Here is a 22,903-nt window from a genome sequence, read left to right on the forward strand (position 1 = left end):
CATCAAACACGAGGAGAGTCTGCACGCACATCCAGACTGCGCCATGCAAAGGCTCTGTGTGTGTGTGTGTGTGTGTGTGTGTGTGTGTGAGGGGGAAATACAATTAGTGGCAGTTATGAAGTCATTTGCTCGATGGGTTGGTTGGATGCTCTTGGTCTGAGGTTGGTCCACTTGAGGACATCTATTTATAGTACTAATTAGATTTCTGAATAACATTGTGATATTTGTTGAAATACTTTTTACACCCTGACATCGATCAATCGAGTGATTGATGGTCTGTCTACCTGATCGAACAGCTGTGATTATAAAGCCACGTTCTTTCACACGATGATTGTGGGGGAGCAGCTTTGGAGGAAGGGTCTCCTTCAACTTGTAGCGTTTAGGCTACAGGTCACTTTCATTATATTTCCGCAGGGAAGAGAATAATATTCAGCATACACACAATATTTTATTACAGGAGAAGTTCTTCTCTTGGTTTCACGGCTCATCGCTTGACCCTCGCTGGTCACGTGGTGGGAGGTCGATGGGAATGATACGCTTAAAGGAGAGTAAATATTGGATGTTTTCAACGGAAAATGTGTGCCAGTTTAAAAAAAAAAAAAAAGATTTCATGTGTTTATGTTGCATTTTGGGACGATTTGCAGCAGCCTCTCCTCCCAAGTGCAGTCCAGTGTTTCAGTGGCTTCATCCGTCACTCCCGGATCCTCCGAATGGAGGAATAGTAATCTATTCTTAAGGACGTAACGAGCGACCGCACACACACACATAATCCGTCCCATAGCCCATGCCAAGACAATCTGGCAGCAGGGCGTCTCACACGAGAAGAGAAAAAAGGAAAAAACAAACCGCCTGCATCTGGCGAGCGCGTACAAGAAACGCACAACATCCTCACGGGGTGACTTGGTTTCAGGAGACAAAAATGTATCACGTCTGTATTATTCCTGAATGTTCTCAGCGGTCTGAGAGCCATTTAGCGCTCCAGACATTCATGTTCCCCAGAGGATAAACCAACACAGCATGTGATGCGTTGACTCTTCATCTATAGCGCCTCCATCAGTGAATGAAGGATTGGCGGCGCCCCCCCCCACCGCTGTGTCAAAGGGCCTCTGAGCAGAAACACAACTGGCTTCACGAGTCTTCAGGTTAACCCCTCAGCAGGAAGTCGGCATGACATCATCGATAAGCTGCTCAACAACCGGGAGGCGGGAACCGTTTCTCCACATGTTTTTCGCTTTGATAAGAGGTCTGTGGGGGGCTGATTGAGACGAGGGGGGAGGGGGGGGGGTGCAGGTAAAAGATTATTTTCATGCTGATTAAAGGATAAGACGCTTTGGCGTAGCTCCAGGCATCATAGGGGTGTGAGATATTGTGTGTGTGTGTGTGTGTATAGACACACACACACACGCATGTCGTTGTTCATACCAGCACGACACGGGAGGCAATTATGGATTCAAACCAGCCGGTTCGAATCAATTATCACACGCCGACTTGCTCGTGGGAATATGTCAGTCTCTCTCTATTACATGTGAGATAATGAAAAAAAAATTCAATTAAATAATCTAATTATAGTTTATAAATGAGCATTTTTTGTTGCCTGTTCCGACTTTAATCACTGGTTAATACGTTTTAATCTGGAGAGGGTGGGGCCGGGGGGGGGGGTCATGACATCTTAAGCAGAACGGAAACAGCTTAAATACAGAGAAAAAATAAAAACTCTGAAACTCTCAACAAACGCAGGTTGTACCACGATCTCAGTGTGTAGATTAAGCTTGTACTTAATCCACTAATGCACAAATGTAATTGTTCTTGCTGCTGCTCATGTTTCCTTCCGGTTGGTCTCCCGTTCACATGCAAATAGTTTGGCCTTTTCTGATACCGATTGGTCAGTATCCAAAAGTTCTGATAATTGACTGCAGAAAGAAACTAATACTCATAGAATGGAGGAACATCCCATAGGAGACACAACCCTGAGCAACCTCCCTGCAGCAGAACATTTCATGCGTCTGACCGGGTTATTAAGCCGATGGTCTTACTCATGTATGAGCAGAGTTCTGACACACTGACATTTGGCCTCTGCAGACCCAGCTGTGAAATAAAAACCCCCTTTACATTACATAACACACACAGAAATATCAAACGTGCACCAGAAGTGGAAACAGGTCCTTTTCATTTCACTTTATCTCAGTGGTGTGACATATTCATTAACAGTCGTATGAGGTTGTATATACACGGTTTCATTATGAAGCGTTTGTGTCCTTAAAATGCTGCCCGGCTTCTTGTGTTCGGCTCCCGGGGGTCTGCATTAAGTGATCTCTCTGAAAGCCCTCTTCTCCACATACTTCACCTTGAGAACCCTCTTGAACCTGTGGAGAGGGGGAAAAGCACATTTATATAAATATAAAATAAAAGCAATCAATCAAGCCCGTCCGTGTGAATCGGTCCACGAGGGAGCGCCTGCGAGGAGGCGTTATGTAAGCGCGGGGCGGAGCTCCTTACTTGGCTCGCTCTCTGGGTTCGATCAGGTTCCTCTTCTGCAGACTCTTGAAGCGGTCCTTGAGGACGCTGCCCTCTGGCTGCAGTCACGGCGACACGAGAGGGGAGACAAATCCATGTGAGACCACTGGCCGCGATTTGATCCCCAACCAAATTATACATATGTTTTAATCCCATTCGTGCCACAAAAGGCTGATATAAAGTATTATTCAGACGCATAATGGCAGGAGATAAGAACAATTTTCCACATGAAAGTGTAATGACCCCTGTGGTGAAAAGTGGGTCGCTGCAGTATTACAGAGCAGGATAAAGGCTTAGAATGAACAATACAGGGTGCTGAAGATAAAACAAGCAACTGAAATGAACCAAAACTCATTACAGATAAAGACTGTGTCCTCACTGGCAGAGGCCACAGCGGATGAGCGGGAAAACACACAAAAAAAACAAAAAAAAAAATCCCACAAGTGAGGTACCTTGAGTTGTCGCAGAGAGCCGGCCAGCTCGTTGCTCAACTGGACCTCCATGTCCTGAGGCTGGAACCTGCACAAGCAACCGCATGGTGTCATCACAGGGAAAATACACAGCTTTAATTAGCAGCAGAATATACATTTGGGTTGCTGAAACAGCAAAACGTGACATTTTAAAATCAGGCAAACATTATAACCACAAACTGTAGCAGAAACGCATCTGGACAAGATGGTTCAACATCAAGTCAATTTTAAAACATAATTTGTGATTGGTGTGATACACAAAGGTTACTACAGGTCTGGAAACCACACACAACACAAATGTTGCTGTGACGTACTTTGTTTTATAATTTACCTCAAATTTACATAGATCTAAACAAAGGTTGGTCCAAGGTGCTTTTAGGTTCACATTAGAGCAAAGACAGGTAAGTAAAGTTAAACCTCATACGAGGACCTCTAGTGGTGATGAAGAATTTCACACCTGCAGTCGGTTCATTTGGAGCCAGAAGGGGGTCGATTAGACTTTAACAAACGGAGCGGGATAAAAGTAGAGTGCCGGGTGCGTACTTGAGTTTGCCGAGGCGTCTGGGCTGAGCTTTCTCGGCCTCCTGGTTGCTCTTGCGTTGCTCCTGCTTGACCTTGGTGTTTGTCTCCCGCTCTTTGATGGTTTTCTTAATGGAGTTGAGCTGGAAGAGCTGCTGCCGCTTGTCAGATTTTGCTCTGTTGGCTTGTCGCCGTTGAACCTGGGATGCAAAGAAGAACAAACGTCGGTGAGATGACGTGTGCAGCAACGGTAACATGGCAACTCTTTAAGAGGAAGCTGTTATGTGTGAAACTTCCACAAGTTGCAACATTGACTCCTTTCTAAACCACATTCTACCCTTAAACAGTACAAACTGCTGCATGCAGTACACAGCAAACTTCTTAGAACTATGCATCTTGAAACCAGACCCTCTGGACACAATACTAAATATTATGGTTGTGTGTGTGTTGAATGGTTCACATCACATTTGAGATGCTAGAACCAGCACAGGTTGGACCTCGTTCATTCAAACCACTAAATAATTAGAAAACGTCTGAAGAAATCCAACTAATCGTTTCACAGCTTCTCTTCTAGAATACGAATTGACCGGATACAATTTTTTGCTTCAGTCAGCTTGCAGTGTCTGTTAATCCAATATTATGTTTCCAATATGGTAGAAACCTCTAAACCAAGACATTCGTGAAGTGAAAGTTGAAATCGTTGCAGTACCTTAAGTTTTTCCACCCTCTCCTTCCTCCTCTGTCTCTCAGTCTTTTTCTCTGCCATCACGATGGCTCCGACGGCCACGTCCTCCTCGCTAGCAGCCTCCTCCTCCTCCTCCGCCTCCTCCTCCTCCACAAGGCCCTCCACCTGCTCCTTCATGACAGTCTCCTGCCCGAAGGAACAAAAACACACGTCAGCGAAACACAGATCCAAACTGTGTGCAGTGTAAACCGAGGATGACGGAGGAGCTGATCGTTCACACCTCTGTTGCAAAGTGTTCTTTGTTGACAGCCAGCTGCTTGGCGATCCGGTCTTCTTCCTTCTGTCTCTTCAGCTCCACGTTGTGGGCCTCCTGCAGCAAGGCCTGTGTTCATAGAGAGGGAAGGAGGTCACAACATAGGTGTTTTGGGTGGTTTTAATGGCACAAATAAATCTGCACTCAACTCATAATTAACAACACTGGTTAACAAGTAACAGTCCTTTGTTCTATAAAACAGACGCCGGCCCCGTTTGACGGCAGCAGTAAGTCGCGACGTACCTGATGGGAGAAGAACTCTGGGTTGTAAGATCCTCCAGCAGCAATCACCTCCACCGCGGGAAGCACCGATGGCTTCTCATTCATCCGCTCCGGACGCTGACAAAACAGGACGGAAGTTATTCCATCAGTCATTCATTCATTGTAGTAAAAAAAAAAAAACATTCAAGTTACGAAAAACAAATTTGTTCTCACAGGGACTCGCTTCTTTCCCGTTTGTTGAAGGAACCAGGGGTCAGATGTACCTTTGGCTGAAATAAAGATATATACATTTTAATATCAACATTTACGCACATTAAAGACAGATCATCAGTACTCGAACGCAAAGCAGACTAATACCTAATGTTTTATTGATAAATCTGCATCCCTCCTTAAGGCTGCCGCATGTTTCTGCGCCTGCGCCTTTACGCACCGTCGTGTCGACGCACGCGTTTCAATTCATGGTTCTAAAAGTCTTGTGCGTGTTGCAGAGCAATTCACCTCCAGAACAGGTGGAGTAACGTGTTTTGCTGAAGACGACCTAGAGAGTCACGTCTATTTATTTGTTTATCATAGACTTTATTGCCTCGTGCATCGACACTGCTGCTTTTCATGGCGGACACATTTGTCCTGTATTTTCCTCCACAACGTTGTTCCCCTCGACCGGCAAACAGACGTTTGTGGTGATCTCCCTCCGTGAATCAGAGGCCATCCGCCAATGGCGGCTTGTAGAAGTGCTCATATTTACGTATTTCTTCCGACAAAAGCTCTTCAATCTGATCCGTTCTCTCGTAAACATTCTTCGTTTTAATAATGGCGGTATCAGGCTATGAAAACGGAAATGTGAGACTCCGTAAAGGACGTCGTTAGCAGACCAATCGCAGCCTTGTGCGCTGCGGGAGGCTTGCGTCGCTAGTCTAGAAAATTGGGTCGACGCACACAAGCAGGTGGGAAAGACACGCAAGAGGCTCTTGCGTCTCTCTGAAAACGCAGAAGCAGAAACTAGGCTTTAGAGCATTACGTCTTGAAATAAAGTCTTTACTTTGTGTGAGTCCTCAGATCCCAGATGGCCATTTACACAACGGCCACCGGAGCTCCATGTTAGTCTTCACATTCCCATAAAGGAAATACTGGGAGCGCAAGGATGTGATCATCACTGGACACACAAGCACTAAGCTCGCACACACACACACACAGCACTCACGCTCTTCTCTCCACATGTCGTAGTAGTCTCTGTTGGGGTTGTTGTTGGCCTCCGTCACTGCCTTCTTGGTCCTCTCCTTGACCGGCGGTCTGTTCAACAACCGCTTCTGCCTCCGCGTCACCACGCCTTTGGCTGACAGCTGCGCGGCCTTCTCGGCAATGCGACGGAGCTTCTTGGCATTTGGCTTCTGATAGGCCAACACGCTAAGGAAGGAGGGAGAGGACATGAGGAGATGACACAGGAGACACGATGGCGAGGAGCGGCGAGACCGGGGTCCTTCGATTCGGCCCCACATAATTTGTGTTGTGGGTTTTTGTATCCTCAGATCCCAGGACACCGTTTACACAACAGTTTCCTGAGCTCCTTTTGTGTTGACTTCACATTCCCAAGAAGGAAATACTGGGAGCGCAAGGATGAGATCATCACGGGACAGAGTCCTCCACGTTAAAAACAAATGCATGGCTTTTTTTTTTTTAGATTGTCTTTGAGAAACATCAACTTTCAGATCTGAAGTTGGATAAAGCACAGAGGCGTTGTGGTAGATACTTACTCTTTTGGTATTGGAACGAGGGAGTCTCGCTGCAGGATCAGGTCTATCCTCAGAGGTCGCCATGCCTTCCCTTTACTCCTCTTCTGCTCCTCGGCGGGTTGTGAAACTTGAGAAATACAGAATAAACACTTGAATTCATGTGTATAAAAAACACGACAAACTACCATCAGACTGGTCAGCTGCGACTCTGGAAACGTGACTAAATGAGGGAGTGTGGAAATGTTTTTTCCCTGCAATTGTGTATTTACCCCTTTGGTCCTTTGGTGGTCCAGCATCCAGGAAGAATAAACTCTCATCGGACTTCTCAGACAGCAGGCCGCTGGAATACAAAAATGGTGTCATATTGTGTACTTTCAATTTGATCCTATTTGGGATCCGGAACCAGCAGATGTTGTTCGAGTGACGCCGAGAGTGAAAAGTGGTAGAATCCTTTTCCTGAACGGCACAAGAAGATCTCAGTGGTTATGTAGCCATGTGACGTGAACCCGCTTCCTCCTCCTCGTGCAAATACCATGTAAATGAGGATCTATTTGCACGACCATGGTTTTGCCGTAAATGTCTTTTCTAACTTCATTGAGAATCAGGCACAACACAGCGACTTGCAAGTAGCGCAGCGTCTTAAATAAAGTGATGTAGGTCTTAATGCGAGGCTTTACAAATTAAGACAAAGGGATTCTGTAGTTGCTTATGAAGCCTGAAACGGGTCGTTTGGCCAACTGTTTGATAACCGACCGCAGCCAGTACCGTTTCCCCACCATTATAACGGGAGAGCCGCTCAATTATCAATAAAGTTAGAAAAAACATTTACGACAGAACCATGGTCGTGAAAATACTCATTTACTTTAAATTTGCATGAGTCGCTACAAACCAACTGAGATCCACTTGTGTCGGGCTGAAAAAAAGGATCCTGCCTCCGGCCACTTTTCACACTCGGCGCTACAGTGTTTTTCATTGAAAGGCAACAAAACACGTGTGAAACAGCATAACAGCCACCAGTGCGGTGGCTAACCCTTACTATTTTTAGTTTATTTATTATTTAATACATACTGTCTTTGGCCTGGTCACCTCATTTTGAGATCATGCCTCAATCAGTGCGTATTGCTTGCACGACAAAAAGACGCCATTAGATCAGGACTGGCCAAAGTCTCCAAATAAAGGCAACGTGTGCGTGTGTGTGTGAGAGAGACGTGAGTCGTTGACACGACGAACAACACTAGAAAACCAGGGTAAACCACCAAAATAAAAATGTTAGAAAACTTTCGGTCGACGTGTTTAAAGCTTTACTAAAAGAGCCCACACTGTCAGTATTCCGACGCAGCGGCTAACGTTAGCTCAACTCACCCCGTGGTCCTTTCCTGGAGTCTGACGTCTTCCAAAAACGCGTCTACGTCGTTTATGTCGCTGTGTTTGTTCCAGCTCTTTTTCTTGTTCTTGTTCAGACGTTTTCTCCGACCGCCAGCCAAAGCCGCGCCACCGGAATCTGTCTTTAGGTTGAGAAAACCTGGCTGTGAGGCCGCCACGCGTCTCAGCCTCCTGGACGGCGCCATGTTGGAGGACAAGAAAGAAGAAACAACCTCTTCTTCTTTGGTGTTAACAGCTGTGGAGAGACGGGAAGCGCCACCTACAGGACAGACAGTGTAAATGCAGCATATCCATGTAAATTAACGTTATAGTAAAACTTGAGTTATTTTCATGACTATATTTTCATTTTATGCGGCTATGATCAAATCTGTATTTGCAGCAAAGAAAGGTTATTTACTGTAATTTCCCGATAGCTCAGTACAAATATGACTGGTGTGTTGTTTAAAAATTATAAGTGTGTATATATATATTATATAATGTATAGAATTAAAATGATGGACATGAATAATGAGCAAGTCTAAAACGTGAAATATTACTCACTTTTTATTCTCCCTCAGGCATGAATGTGATCTGGTTAATTTATTTTTCCCGCATAGAATACTTTTAAAAAAACTTATTTTGATAATGTGAAGGGAACAAAATATCAATAATCATGATTGATTCATTTGAAACTGAAAATAACATTAAATTGTGAGTGAGCTTAGTTGTGGAATTGTTTGCAATGTTGCAGCATGTATGTTATATGTTCCTTCCAAGTGCATCATGGGAAACGTGTCTCCTGTTGCTCTCCTATGTTCATTTTCCTTTTTTTTCGTCCCTTCGTTTAATAGCGAGAACAACGCTTTAGAGACTCAAGAATACGTTCCCATTTTTTCAGCCGCAATCTGTCACTAAGTTTCCAAAGGTAAGTGTCACCTTTTCACTAAAACTCCAATCTATCATTTAACGTTGCGATAGTTGTCGGATGGATGTGTTTTTCGTTTATTTTTGGTAAAGAATAAAACGCAGGGCAGTCGAGCTGTTATCTTCCTGCTCGGGGACCTAAAAAGCACTTGTGATCTGGTCAAATTCGACGCGGAAATGCGCCTAAAGTGAAGGGTCATCTGACAAAATATTGTCCACCAATTGATTCCCTGACATGTCTAGTGTCATCTTCGAAAAGTATATTCCACTTTTACACCGTGGATTTTGTACTCTTCCGTCGTTTATATCGTCGCCGTCTTCGTTTGCTACAACGATTTTTTCCTTCCCCTTTGCATTCTTCTCGCCAGCAGCCAGCCATCATCTGTGGGTGTGCTCGTTTGCCGACACTGGGCAGCCAGTGTGGGCGGGGTCGCCTGGTTTTCCTTCGAAATAGCTCATTCTGAATAAAAAATCAAGCCTCTCGGCCAACCGGGGAGCACGCTGCATAGAAACGAACAAACCCACGTTCGTTGCGCAAAGGGCGGGGTTTGACGGGCCGTAATCGTGCTGTAATTGGTCGGACGGTTTGTATCATCCCGCCTTTCGGGCTCGTTTTACAGAGTGTGATTGGTTTAGGTGATAAAGAGCTCTTCTATGATTCGACGCTTTCGCCGTCCTTTTAAACACAGTCGTTACATAACGTGGTTTTGATTCGAAAAAACAACGACCGAGCCTCATGACTCTGACTGTTCTCTTACAAACCACGCTAACTGAAAACTAGAATTTCGCCATGTTGATATATAGTTCCATGACATTGGAAATCAAAAAGTACATTTTTACCCTTCACTTCTTGACCCATTGAGCTCATCTCATTCACATGTATATAAAACTGCCTTGTTGTGGCCTCACCAAAGCAAACTTTTGTCTTCCAGGTGAGTAGTCATGGCCCGTACTAAGCAGACCGCCCGTAAGTCCACTGGAGGCAAAGCCCCACGTAAGCAGCTGGCCACGAAGGCTGCCCGCAAGAGCGCCCCTTCCACTGGGGGTGTCAAGAAGCCCCATCGCTACAGGTGAGGGCTCATGGAGTTATTTGGTTTGGGATGGAAAGATAAACAACAAAAGGGAACGCTACAGTTGTATTCCTCCTTTTTTTCTAATTGTCGATATATAGTAAAACAACTGAGTTTGTAGTTCTCCTGCAGGGACATATTTGTACTTTTTAAAAATTTTACTCATGGAACAAACTTTGTCAAAAAACATAGGAGTTTATGCATATAGTGTATTTGTACTTTTATATGCAGGACTCTGTGGAAAACCCCTGAGCGGAGTTGAAGTTCTATTCTGTGATTTCTCTCAGAATAGTAGAAAATGACAGTCGAGCTTGATATGTTGAAATCCAAGAGGGTAATGTCATGTGCCAAAGGAAATCAATCACGCTGCTCCCGTCTTAAATTCTACATGTGTACAATTCTTCTGTCGTTCTCCAGGCCCGGTACCGTGGCTCTGCGTGAGATTCGTCGTTACCAGAAGTCCACCGAGCTGCTGATCCGCAAGCTGCCCTTCCAGCGCCTGGTGAGGGAAATCGCCCAGGACTTCAAGACCGATCTGCGTTTCCAGAGCGCAGCCATCGGGGCTCTGCAGGTCAGTACCGCTCAGCGTGGATAAAAAATGACTAACCGATCACATGTTCTAATCATTCCAACCACAAATAATCTATGTTTTGACTCTTGTCATCTGCAGGAGGCCAGCGAGGCCTACCTGGTGGGTCTGTTTGAGGACACCAACTTGTGCGCCATCCACGCCAAGCGTGTCACCATCATGCCCAAAGACATCCAGCTGGCCCGCCGCATCCGCGGGGAGCGCGCTTAAAATGCTCTCCTTTCGTCCCGTCACCACTCTTTACATCCCCGTCCTCCCTCTATAGTCGTTTGGTTTGAGGTCCTATATATAGATCTATCTATATATAGATATATATATATCTCGTATGATTGTAATAACCGTAAAATGTGTGATCATGTCTTCTTTGGTGCTACTAGTAGCAGTTCCCTTTGAGATATCTTCTTGTATGTTTGAACTTTTGAATCAGTTACACTCCTAACTAGCTAGCTCACAGGTATACTTGTTATCTCCATGCATACGGTGTTTTTACAAGCCAAGAATAGTGCGTGATTTGACATAGGAAATTTCATTATGACATTGTCATCTTTAGATGGACATTAAATGGAATTTTATTTTTAAAAGATTTGTTGTAAAAGTAGTAAATTCTTTTCCCATTTTTTTACAATAATGGTGTATTTCTACTGTTAGTGTTAAATGTATGGAAATACAAAAGTTTTATTCTGGTTGTCAATCAGAAACGTCATTGTGTTGTAATGACACTGCATTTTTGCCAGAATCAACGGCGTATATGTAGCAGACCTACGGCGATCATATTTAGATTTTCAGCCACGTTATGTCCGGGTAGTGTTTTGACTTTTTGTTCCTCTCTCAGGTTGATATGATAACCTATTTTTTCTACTGTGTTTTTGATTTATGTTTTCGGTCATTTTTAAAAAGCAAACTATTTGTACTCAAAATTCACAAACATAATAAACAAATTCTTGTGGTTAAATAAGCCGTATGTTTGAATTAAAAATATATTCATATCTGTAATAATTATAATCAATAAGCAACTTTTCCAAAAATATATTTTTTGCAGCACCAATACATTCTTGTGCATAGATTTAAAACATTTACATTTATAATGAGTATTTCATTGTAAATGAGTCTGGGGGTATTTTTACGGATACCGTATTTAATTGTTGCTTAACAACTCTAGACAGAATTAATCATGAAAATGCAGGTGTAAAAGATATAGAAAATATTGCAGTACACATAACACATTAAAACATCACTTCCGTGTTATTTCATTATGTAGATTTAATTTTTTAACTTCAATTATTCTATCGCTTTACAATTGCCTTTAACGACAAAAGGACGAACGTTTTAAACCGAAGCGTCAAACTTTCGGTCTGAAGGTGAACGGTCACACCGCTGAAAGTAGAAAAGGGTAAAAAAGAAAACGGCAGCACACCTGTTCTTCTATTTCTAGCGATCCCACAAAATTAAACTGACTTTTTATTAAATATAAATAAAAAGAAACTAACTACGATAATCGCATATGAAACTGCTAAGAGTGACCACTGATATTATTGTTTTGGACGCTGTTGCATTGTGGGACAAACGACTGACGCGGCGGCCATTTTCCCGCTGGACGCTGCTTCCCATTGTGGATACGAAGAAGAAAATAGACACAAGCGAAACATTTCTCACGACTTCTACTCACTTTTCCTCCCAGGTAAGCCGCTCGAAATGCGCCACGGGGCTTGCGAATGGACTTTGAATTTTTAAGTTGTGTTTTCTTTGATTTTTCAAACGCATTTAAGTGTGAAAAAGTCCCAATTTTGTCGTGTGGCAAACAAACAAACACGGCTGTCGAAAGGACGGCGAAATGCGGTCTTCTCTGCAGCCGTTGAGATGAGGGGGAATTGGGTTTCAAATTATGCGCCGGTTCAGCTCGATTCTACGCAGCCGTTAGGCACAGTTCGGCTTTCCTAAGGCTATCTATGAGTTCCTTGACATGTCTTGTGTGTCGCTCTCGTATTTTCGGATACGTTGGAACTGCGGTTATTTGTCAAATCGAAGTTGTTAACGCGCTACTCCTTTGCTCTTCTGCCCTGGGTCTTTATCCCGTTTGCGCATCAAACCGCCGCCATCATCAGAGCTGGGTGGGCGGAGCTATAAACAGTGGAAGGCAGCTGTAGGTCCCGCCTCTGGCCACTCGAGACGCTGATTGGGCCAAACGTTATGTTCTTTTATACGCCCTGGCCTCACAGCCAATAGAACCGCTTCTCGTCTTTGACTGACGCTTGTCAGACCGACAGCGATAGGGATTGTCATGTGTGTTTACTTCCCGAAAAAGTTAACTTAATTCAAGTTGCCAGTTCCTTTTTTGAAACTGTACAACATAATGTTTAAATGTATATATGTTTACTTTAAACCGTTAATAATCCCAGTGATACAAGTATAGGAGAAAGTATAAGAAATCTAAAGTAGATTTAAAGGTTAATCCAACTCCATTTATTTTCTTTCTTTCCACTTCTTTTCCAGGTGATTTTTAGTAGTCATGGCTCGTACCAAGCAAACCGCCCGTAAGTCCACTGGAGGCAAAGCCCCACGTAAGCAGCTGGCCACGAAGGCTGCCCGCAAGAGCGCCCCTTCCACTGGGGGTGTCAAGAAGCCCCATCGCTACAGGTGAGACAAAACCTTAAAATTATCAGGATAAAATCATATAAAATAGGACGCAGAACATGTTTCTGTGTCCTGCTGTGTGTGGATGGACCCAAATGCAGATTATTTGAGAAGCAACCGACAACCAGGTTGAGCTTTCCACTTGTTCTAATTGTTTTTTGTCTTGCTAAGGCCCGGTACCGTGGCTCTGCGTGAGATCCGTCGTTACCAGAAGTCCACCGAGCTGCTGATCCGCAAGCTGCCCTTCCAGCGCCTGGTGAGGGAAATCGCCCAGGACTTCAAGACCGATCTGCGTTTCCAGAGCGCAGCCATCGGGGCTCTGCAGGTCAGTACCGCTCAGCGTGGATAAAAAATGACTAACCGATCACATGTTCTAATCATTCCAACCACAAATAATCTATGTTTTGACTCTTGTCATCTGCAGGAGGCCAGCGAGGCCTACCTGGTGGGTCTGTTTGAGGACACCAACTTGTGCGCCATCCACGCCAAGCGTGTCACCATCATGCCCAAAGACATCCAGCTGGCCCGTCGCATCCGCGGGGAGCGCGCTTAAACCCTCTTCTCCTCAGTCTTCCCCCCGTTTCCACACCTTCCCGCCCTTCCTTCACCCATCTGTCTCCTCCCCTCAGCACCTCACCCGCTCCCCCCCCCCCCCCCCCCCTCCTCCCTGTGATAGTAGTGTGTAGAAGAAGACTGATTATATTATGGATAACGTGTATAGTCGTGGTTTTTCTTAGTGCTCTCGGCAGCAGACTTCTAGGGTACTCTCTTTTTCGTGCATGTACCGACTCTTTGGTGATGGGATCTCCTTAAGCACACGCCTCCTGGTTTGTACTGACTCTACTCAGACTCTGAGGAGGAGAAGATGACTTCTGGATAGAACAGGGAACACACATAGACTAGAGTAATGCAAATTGGGGAGGGACAGGTAGGAGGAGAGGGCGGGTATGAGTCTGCTGGGAGACTTTGGTCTCCTTTCTGCAGCAGGGTGCTAGAAGAACTTACCTGGTCGTCTCCTCCTGCTCTCGATCCTTGCTCAGAAATGGTGTTGGTGTCTTTTACAGACGGCCGATGCTGTATTTTCTGTCCCCGTGTGCGTCTGCATGAGGTTTGGTTCTGATCGCATAATGTACACCATCCATCAGCATCTTTGGAGAACTTGATTTATGAAGACCATACTGATCATCACTGTCATTCATCAGGTTAGGGTTATTTTTTTTCAAACAAGTCTGGCGGACGTTTTAATTTTTTCTTCACTTCAAACTATATGACGAGGAGACGGGGGGATTAATCAGATTAAAACACTGACTGAGTACATAAACACAAAAACAGATTTGTGAAGCTATTGACTTGTTTTGGCACCAAAGTTTGATCTTCTTGATGCTCTTTTCCTAATTCACAGGAGAGTTTAACCACCTGTTTTCGTGGTGTTCAAAATGTTATCTCATTATTTAAAGCTGAAGCATGAGAGCTCAAGTACGGTGTCAGAGATATTTTTCTAGTAGTGGCTCATTTAAAAAAGAAAAAAAAAAAAAACAGGTAACAGGTTTGTAATTTTCTTCAAAACCAAAAGGCTCTCAAAGTGGGAAAATTAATTGTATTGTTTAAGCAAACTAGCTGATTAAAATGTGAACATGTATTTTAAATCATTGTTACATGATACAAATAATACAGGTGTTTTCTGTGTACGTCCCCCTGTGCTTCTATTTTATTTCTCCGGATCAGTCGATCGTTTGTATGCCGTTTCTCAGGTCGTCTTGTCGCCCTTTTAACTTAATTTAATTTTTTTTTACTCAATTTGAATTTCTTTTTGAAATGTTGAGGATGATGTTTCAATTAAACAATGTTTGTATTTTCCAGATTTGTCATATAAGGTGGTAATAAATGGATGTTACACACACTTTTGCTTTTATTTTTTTCATCACACCCACTTTTATTATTATGTTAATATATAATATAAAGTAATGCATTACAAGCATGAAACTATGACTATATAACTATATATACCGTTAATAGAAAATGATAGTACTGATTGTTAATAAATTAATAGGCCGCCTCCTTGTCTGTTTTGGTGCAGAATAATAACTCAAGTCCTCAAACAGTTCAAAACAAAATAAAGCTTCAAGTTTGCCGACGATCTACTTCTGTGTAAAATCATTTTAAATGGAACTACGATGGCAAAAACCATGAACATGGATTTTATTTTAGGTCACTACAAAGAAATGCTGCAAATCTACACAACTTTTCCCAAATAGACAGATGGCGATGAAATACTGCTTTTATCTTTTGTGATATGAATTCTTAACAATGTCTTGGTTCTTTGTGGCGCTGAGCTCCGTTTCACCGCTAGATGGCAGTAGAGCAACGCGTCTGTTGACATGAACTCCTTCATGCTCACGCTGGGACGCTTGTGCTGCTGATATTAAACTCAGATTGAATTGAGACAGAATTATGAAATGTTCATCCTACTGCAGTCACCTCTACTTATTATTGATTATCCTACTAATATGATTACTACTTGTTAAATTAAAAGAAAATCATATCATTACATGTTTTGTCTGATGATGCAATTCTACTCAATTAAAGCCTTGGAACATTTTATGTGACTTTCTCTCTCACACACACACAGACACACAAACAACACACACAAGTGATAGCACACACACAGCGGTGAGACTCCTGCATTGCCATTAATATCCTTTTTCAGCTCAACATCATTCCCCTCATCAGTGTTTCATTTCATCCTTCCACTTCCTTGATTAAAGTGGATGAAGCCTTCAGCCATATTCATTACAATGAAACACACACACACACACAGTTACCCATGTTACCGTGGCCTTCGCTATACTCATTACAAGGAAACACACAAACAAACATCTAATCAAACACCAGTTTTTAATCCTGTTGTTTTGAATGGGCACCATTCAGGCAACAGCGTTTCCACACATACACACACACACACACACACACATGTGAACACACACACAGATGTGAAAACACACAAGCCCACTGTCAATCACAACATCAGGGTGAAGGTCAGCGCTGTCTGCCCCAGTATATTTCAGGAATCACAGCTCAGTGTTTTGTTGCCTCGGATTGATAGTTCAAATGATTTTAGATATCCAGATATTCAATTATTTAATTATATATTTTTTGATAAATAGTGATGCAGAAATTGTATATTGATCCTATTTTTCCCAGGATGGTTTGTGAAGTTTATATCTGTGAACTACCACTTAAAATGACAGCAAACGTTGGACATTTCAAGCCCAGCACGTTTATCTTTCTGTGTTAATTCCTGTGCTTTAATGGTTACTAGTTCTTGTGGATTCTCCATCCGAACATGAAGAGGTGTTACCACAGCGTTTGGACGGCGCCTTTACTAATTTGTAGCTGGTAGCTTATTGCTTACTGTCGCGGCTAAAAGACAAAAACATCAGCTTCACACATTTTTATTGTACATCTCAGCATAAAGTACATGAACACCTCGGCTTGGAATCACTGGATTCTGGCTGCTACATATATTGTCTTGTAATAATTTGAACACTTGAAGAAAGGCCTGGTCTATGTAATATGTGACCTACAGTGTCAGGCTTTAATTGTTCTAAAAAGACTCTGAATGAAGAAGAGCGTAAACGGGCCGTTGTTTCCTCATCAGCAGCCGAGCATCAAAACATTCATATTTTCCACTAAGCTAACGATTACAACACAACCCTGTTTGTGTTTCTCTTCCATACATTTTAGCTTTGTTCATTAGAAAAATGCAGCTCAGCGGCTTTTTTTTACATCTGTGGAGCATCATGCGTAACTATGACGACGAGACTCATTAGCGGTGTGATGCCCGACCGGCTCGGCGTCTAATGGACCGTACGTGTTCTCACATCTAAAGGCAGAACCTGCATGGTTATCTATTCCTATTTGTCTGCCCGTGTGTTTGTGTGTGTGTGTGTGTGTGTGTGTGTGTGCGTGTTCCGGTGTGTGTGTGTGTCTGTGTGCGTGTGTACCACTCTGTGCGTTCGCCTTCCCCGAGGTCTGCGTAGTGGCGCTCCATCTGTGGCACTCAGGGGATTAAAGCCAATCTGTCTGTCTGCCGCTCAAAGTGCTGACCGTCAGACCAGCTCCAGATTAACACAGTGCTGGGATTGGTACGGGGAGGGGGGGGGGGGGGGGGGCAAGAGAGGTGGGTGGATGTTGAGGAGGAGAGAGAGAGAGAGAGAGAGAGAGAGATGTGTGTGTGTGTGTGTTGGGAGGGGGGCGGGGGGGCAGGTTGAGAGGTCAACCCCTGATTAGTACACAACTGGCACAGTGTGTGTGCGTCTTTAGGAAGGGGGGGGGGGCTTGTAGGTCGAGAGCCAGAAGGGGAAGAAGGACAGGGGACAGATGTAAAGTAGGCCTCCATGGTGGATGGATGGATGGATGGAGGGGGGCTGGGTGGGTGGGGGGTCCGAGGTTGTTTTCATGGCTGATCGAGACAGGAATGCAAGTGTGCAGGTGGAGCAGAGACAGGTGGAGACACGTTAGAGCCTCCATGGAGCTACGATAGTCTCCGGGGGTCCCACTCTGCGTCTGCAAATGGCCCCCTCGAAGAGTTGTGTGAATCATGCAAATCCCGTTGAAATGAACTGTCGTCCAAAAGTGCCCAAAAGGGAAAAAGTCTTTTCACTTTTGGCCAAATCAAGCGCCGCAGGAATGAGTCCTAAAACGCGCATGCGAGTTAGCATTTGGGCACTTCCTGCTTTCCACGTCACCAGGTTAATGGCTTTTATTTGGTTAGATGGTGAAATAAGATCTCTTTGGCTAACACAAGCTTTTCTATGATACAAACCACGTCAGCGGCTTCCCTACTCTGGAATTTCATGCTTTTACGCACATTTAAAAAGATGATTGCCACCAAGCGGCTAAATGAGACGAGGAAAATTGAAATTCACCGTCTCGCCGTAATGGGAGTGTGGCGTTATTTGTTTATGCTGTAACATTGAGCTTTTTGCTTCTGGCTTTTGCTATTCACGTTTGAAAAAAATCATAAACGTTTCACAAGAATCCCATTAGCTTTTCTCCGAGGGAACCAGCGCGATGCTAACGTCCAACCCGCAAACGTGCACACGCAGCTATTGATACCCACACCTCAAACTCTACAACATGATCCGGTGCAGGGATTCGCTGTGCTGCGCTCACAAAGCACTGTGAAGAATTTAACATTTGAAATGGCCTGAATGGTCTGAAAATTGCAAAAATGTGAAGGGAAAAGACATTTGGAGGGGTGAGTTTGTTTGTCTGGGTTGTGGCCATGTTGGGGGGGAAGGGTGGTGGGGGGACAGATTAGATGAGCGCACCGCTGAGATTAATGTAGTGTACTCCACAAAGAGACAGGGGGGGGGGGGGGGGGGGGAGTCGGGGCATCGCTCCCATGCAGGGATTAACCAGGTTTAGCCATTAGCACAACCTGCTAGTGGACTAGCATCGCAGCAGGGTTCAAATAGCCCCCCCACCCGCCGCCTCCCAACACACACACACACACACACAGTCTTTAACAAGAGGTGACACTCACAGGACCAAGCAGATCACAAACAAGGACAGGAAGTAAAAACACACACAAGAAATGGGGACTTTCAAACTAAAACAGAAAACAAACCCCTGAAAACTTGGAACCCTGAAAGATTGGAAACACCCAGCGTGTGTTTTTGTGAAACCGAAAAGGAAACACACAAGAGTAGTCGACACATCTCCAAGCTGACCGCTAACGCGTCAGTTATGTTCCGGATGGAATCTCATCGGGTCTGTTTTTTGTTTTGATAATATCTCCCACAATCTGAAGCTTAATATCAGTTTCTAGAATCTAGTTTCCATCGGTCACTCGTATTAGAATTACTTATTTGTCGTTGGATTTCACATTTTCTACATTATTTGAAATTATTTGATTAATTAAATAAATTAAATTGTCTTAATACTTTTGTATTTATTTGTTTAATGGCGTCAATATCCTCTATTTACACTTGATGATCTATATCCTTTTCTTCGTTTATTTCTGTTTTTTAATTGTATTGTTTTTTTCCTGCTATTTATCTGTTATAATCTTAAATGAAACAATAGCTGTGCATGATTAATAAGGTTTTGGCTTATTTTATATCATGAAAATGCTTTGACAAAAACCCCTGCAATGAACTGGTAAATCAAAGTATCCTGTAACAGTCCTTCAATATTTACTCTAGCATCCCTGCTCTCTGCATCATTCATCTTTTATTTCCATTCAACTATCATTTGTGTTGTGTTTTCATATTCATATATATGCTTTTGTGGGTATATTTATATTTTTTTGTGTACGTATACGTTAAATGTTTATGCTTACCGTTGCTGTACTTTGTTGTACTTTATTTATCCATTTCTTTGTAGACGCACATGAAGAAAAAAGCCGATTCAGATCATTCACGCAAAAACGTTTGCTGTTGTTATTGTTACATCGTCATTATCATCATGTGTTTGTCCTTCTTCTTATTTTTAAATACCTTATCTTGATCATAAGATATCATTTCCAAGTCTTGATGAAACAATATAAGCCATCACATCCCTCTACTATTGACATGTCATCTAATGTGCTTACGTATGAAAGGTACACAGGTTTTGGAACGTACAGTAAATAATTCAGGTCTTCACATGCTCATAAGGCGTCGACATTGAGACGTTCAGCCATATGGCCTCTGTGTTAACGGCCCCTTTATGTAAATCTATAGAGTGAGATTCGCAATTTATGCGAGCGAGTAACAGACTTTAGCTGCGACGCCGTGTGGTTTTTACACAAAGGGTTCTTCTACAACAAAAGGTGTGTCGGCGTTAATGATGCACAGCAAATATTTACGTGAGTTGTGCGTCACAAACAGGCCGGTTTGTGTGTTTGTTGTTCGCGCCACGAAGGCAAACTGGAAACGAATCCCAGAGATGAAACAAACATGTTGACTTGTTGTTTCCAGCAAGTGTGTGCTGGTATGTGTGTGTGTGTATGTGTGTGTGTGTGCATGTCTGACTTATATTTTGTAACTTAATGGAGGCACCCCCTGACCCCCGCCTACCTCATCAGCGTGTGATTGGTCTCTGGCTGCGGCATCGGGGATTAGACCATGTTTCCCCACTTTACGTCCCCTGTTCTCTCTCCCTCTCTCTCTCCACATCACATGATCCGTTACATCACGGGATTGAGGTCAGAGCTGGATTAGGGGGAGCAAGAGAGGCAACGCTGGAATTACTGAAAGTGAGGGAGTGAGTGCGGGAGGAAGAGGAGGAGGAGGAGGAGGTGGGTCGGTGGTTCAGATGGCCCACAGATGAAGAGAAGATGAGAAAGAGAGAGAGAGAAGGAAAAGGAGATAACGAGGGATTGGAACAAAGAAAGAGGAGCATGGAGGAAGAGGAGGGTGGGCGGGATGAAGATATGCAGGGGTTTACACTAAAAGGGGGATTGAACAATGCAAAGGTCTTGATCATCTAAATGCAGTAAAGTGTGTTTGACAAAGTGGAGCTGAGGGAAAAAAACGTTTGTGCGATCGTTTTGCAGGAGATACATTCGAGCATTAATGTGGTGCAGTGATGGGGCCAAAGTTCAAGAGCTCAGGCAGGAACTCACAAGCCGCCCTGTAGTCTGTTGTGTTTATGCACTTATACGTGTAAATGTCCTAAGCACCTCTGTCTTTTATCATGTTACAAGCAGTTGCATGGAGACTTTATTGAGCCCAGCAGTATTGGAGATAATGAATGTGAAAAGCTTCTGGCCTTCATGTGTACTTTGAATCAATGCAGAATATTTTTTACTCATTGTCAATAGGCTGACAACAGTTTCATGAACCAGTGGCGCTCAACCTTCTCAAATGATATGAAAAGACCCCTCATCAGCGGTCGGATACCTTTTTTTGGAGGCCGGAAGAACTAAATTATCCATCCATTTGAATATCAATATGTGAAGTTCTCTAACAGCAGCGATGAGACTCGTCCTCACGTATCAGTCCATCACATCTCCATCGGGAACCCTTCAACACTATCATCTCATCCCGGCGCAGTCCCCTTTGCCTCCGTGTTCTTCAGATGGCCACGTGTGATGGATTTTTTAAAATTGGAATCTGATACACTGAGGCCCGAGGTTCTCCTGCTGGCAAACCAAGACGCAGCCTTTTTGATGTTATGGTTCATCGTGACGGAGTGAGAAATAAAAGCATCCGTTTTCCTTTAACTCACAATTTCCTCTCCCTGTAAACAATGTTTGGACAACTTCATCTGCTTCAGGCCAGGTTTTTTTCAGGTCTATTTTTATTTACAAGAGGTCAGAGTTTAATTAATGATACTTTATGTCCCATGATGCACTGGGCCTGCGAGAGCATCTGTCCCCGGGGAACATTGGAACCAATTTGTCATCGGGAGAGGGAGAAGGCTTTAATCCTGCCGATGAAAAGAGAGACATGTCCAGAGAAAGATGGACATGCAAGAGAGAGAGACGGGGGCAGGCGGGATGAAGAGGACGCAGCGCGGAGACGAAGAAGAGGAGGAAGAGAAGGAGGCAGAGGAAGAGGGACAAAGTAATCCTGTCTAATTCACTTAGTGTTACGCTGAGGGAGCAGGACACTAAGAGGATTTGGGACATTCTCTAAATTAGATCAGCAAGAATAACAAACTGTAAGGAGAGGTGGAGCGGAGGGGGCAAGGGGGCACGCCAAGAGAGCGAAGGAAGGGGTCGATGAGGGAAGGTGGCATGAAGGTAGTGGTCGATGAGGGAAGGTGGCATGAAGGGGGTGGTCGATGAGGGAAGGTGCCATGAAGGAAGGTGTCAATGAGGGAAGGTGGGATGGAGGAAGGGGTCAATGAGGGAAGGTGGAATGAAGGGGGTGGTCGATGAGGGAAGGTGGCATGAAGGTAGGGGTCAATGAGGGAAGGTGCTATGAAGGAAGTAGTCGATGAGGGAAGGTGGGATGGAGGAAGGGGTTGATGAGGGAAGGTGGCAAGGGGTCAATGAGGGAAGGTCGGATGAAGGTAGGGGTCAATGAGGGAAGGTGGGATGGAGGGGGTGGTCGATGAGGGAAGGTGCCATGAAGGAAGGTGTCAATGAGGGAAGGTGGGATGGAGGAAGGGGTCAATGAGGGAAGGTGGGATGAAGGGGGTGGTCGATGAGGGAAGGTGGCATGAAGGTAGGGGTCAATGAGGGAAGGTGCCGTGAAGGAAGGTGTCAATGAGGGAAGGTGGGATGGCGGAAGGGGTTGATGAGGGAAGGTGGCAAGGGGTCAATGAGGGAAGGTCGGATGAAGGTAGGGGTCAATGAGGGAAGGTGGGATGGAGGAAGGGGTCGATGAGGGAAGGTGGCAAGGGGTGAATGAGGGAAGGTGGGATGGAAGAAGGGGTGAATGAGGAAAGGTTGGATGGAAGAAGGGGTCAATGAGGGAAGGTGGGATGGAAGAAGGGGTCAATGAGGAAAGGTGGGATGAAGGTAGGGGTCAATGAGGGAAGGTGGGATGGAAGAAGGGGTGAATGAGGAAAGGTGGGATGGAAGAAGGGGTCAATGAGGGAAGGTGGGATGAAGGTAGGGGTCAATGAGGGAAGGTGGGATGGAGGAAGGGGTCGATGAGGGAAGGTGGCAAGGGGTCAATGAGGGAAGGTGGGTTGGAGGAAGGGGTCAATGAGGGAAGGTGGGATGGAGGAAGGGGTGAATGAGGGAAGGTGGCATGGAGGAAGGGGTCGATGAGGGAAGGTGGGATGGAGGAAGGGGTCAATGAGGGAAGGTGGGATGGAGGAAGGGGTCGATGAGGGAAGGTGGCAAGGGGTCAATGAGGGAAGGTGGGATGGAGGAAGGGGTCAATGAGGGAAGGTGGGATGGAGGAAGGGGTGAATGAGGGAAGGTGGGATG

At 44.5% G+C, this 22,903-nt stretch overlaps 3 protein-coding genes across 4 annotated transcripts; 2 read left to right on the forward strand and 1 right to left on the reverse strand.

Annotated features, from left to right (window-relative positions):
- Positions 1–2,150: 2,150 nt before the first annotated feature.
- nop53 (NOP53 ribosome biogenesis factor) lies at positions 2,151–9,122 on the reverse strand. The gene is made up of 13 exons (XM_040193033.2): positions 8,377–9,122; positions 7,816–8,095; positions 6,723–6,793; positions 6,475–6,580; positions 5,925–6,127; positions 4,937–4,992; positions 4,745–4,840; positions 4,469–4,570; positions 4,213–4,374; positions 3,528–3,703; positions 2,967–3,033; positions 2,497–2,573; positions 2,151–2,363 (listed from the first exon to the last, which is right to left on the reverse strand). Exons 2-13 carry the CDS (start codon positions 8,019–8,021, stop codon positions 2,303–2,305), a joined length of 1,383 nt encoding a protein of 460 aa, XP_040048967.2. The 5' UTR covers positions 8,022–8,095; positions 8,377–9,122; the 3' UTR covers positions 2,151–2,302.
- LOC120829168 (histone H3.3A) lies at positions 8,600–11,350 on the forward strand. Of its 2 annotated transcripts, none has more exons than XM_040193055.2 (4): positions 8,600–8,740; positions 9,672–9,809; positions 10,227–10,380; positions 10,480–11,350. In XM_040193055.2, exons 2-4 carry the CDS (start codon positions 9,682–9,684, stop codon positions 10,606–10,608), a joined length of 411 nt encoding a protein of 136 aa, XP_040048989.1. In that variant the 5' UTR covers positions 8,600–8,740; positions 9,672–9,681; the 3' UTR covers positions 10,609–11,350. The 2 variants fall into 2 exon arrangements, with proteins under 2 accessions (XP_040048989.1, XP_040049000.1); XM_040193066.2 differs by lacking the exon at positions 8,600–8,740 and adding an exon at positions 9,422–9,567.
- A 333-nt stretch (positions 11,351–11,683) lies between these two features.
- LOC120829162 (histone H3.3A) lies at positions 11,684–14,929 on the forward strand. The gene is made up of 4 exons (XM_040193041.2): positions 11,684–12,076; positions 12,889–13,032; positions 13,201–13,354; positions 13,454–14,929. Exons 2-4 carry the CDS (start codon positions 12,905–12,907, stop codon positions 13,580–13,582), a joined length of 411 nt encoding a protein of 136 aa, XP_040048975.1. The 5' UTR covers positions 11,684–12,076; positions 12,889–12,904; the 3' UTR covers positions 13,583–14,929.
- Positions 14,930–22,903: the final 7,974 nt, after the last annotated feature.

The sequence above is a fragment of the Gasterosteus aculeatus genome, chromosome 1, assembly GCF_964276395.1.
Source record: "Gasterosteus aculeatus chromosome 1, fGasAcu3.hap1.1, whole genome shotgun sequence".
NCBI lineage: Eukaryota > Metazoa > Chordata > Actinopteri > Perciformes > Gasterosteidae > Gasterosteus > Gasterosteus aculeatus.

Excerpts from the sequence above, each read along its gene's own strand:
- LOC120829162 (XM_040193041.2), top strand. The coding sequence starts at position 12,905 with ATGGCTCGTACCAAGCAAACCGCCCGTAAGTCCACTGGAGGCAAAGCC. Across the intron at positions 13,033-13,200 it reads AAGAAGCCCCATCGCTACAG|GCCCGGTACCGTGGCTCTGC; the intron begins GTGAGACAAAAC and ends TGTCTTGCTAAG. Across the intron at positions 13,355-13,453 it reads CAGCCATCGGGGCTCTGCAG|GAGGCCAGCGAGGCCTACCT; the intron begins GTCAGTACCGCT and ends TGTCATCTGCAG.
- nop53 (XM_040193033.2), bottom strand. The coding sequence starts at position 8,021 with ATGGCGCCGTCCAGGAGGCTGAGACGCGTGGCGGCCTCACAGCCAGGT. Across the intron at positions 4,993-5,924 it reads CGACATGTGGAGAGAAGAGC|CCAAAGGTACATCTGACCCC; the intron begins GTGAGTGCTGTG and ends TCTTTATTTCAG. Across the intron at positions 4,375-4,468 it reads AAGAACACTTTGCAACAGAG|GAGACTGTCATGAAGGAGCA; the intron begins GTGTGAACGATC and ends TCCTTCGGGCAG.
- LOC120829168 (XM_040193055.2), top strand. The coding sequence starts at position 9,682 with ATGGCCCGTACTAAGCAGACCGCCCGTAAGTCCACTGGAGGCAAAGCC. Across the intron at positions 9,810-10,226 it reads AAGAAGCCCCATCGCTACAG|GCCCGGTACCGTGGCTCTGC; the intron begins GTGAGGGCTCAT and ends GTCGTTCTCCAG. Across the intron at positions 10,381-10,479 it reads CAGCCATCGGGGCTCTGCAG|GAGGCCAGCGAGGCCTACCT; the intron begins GTCAGTACCGCT and ends TGTCATCTGCAG.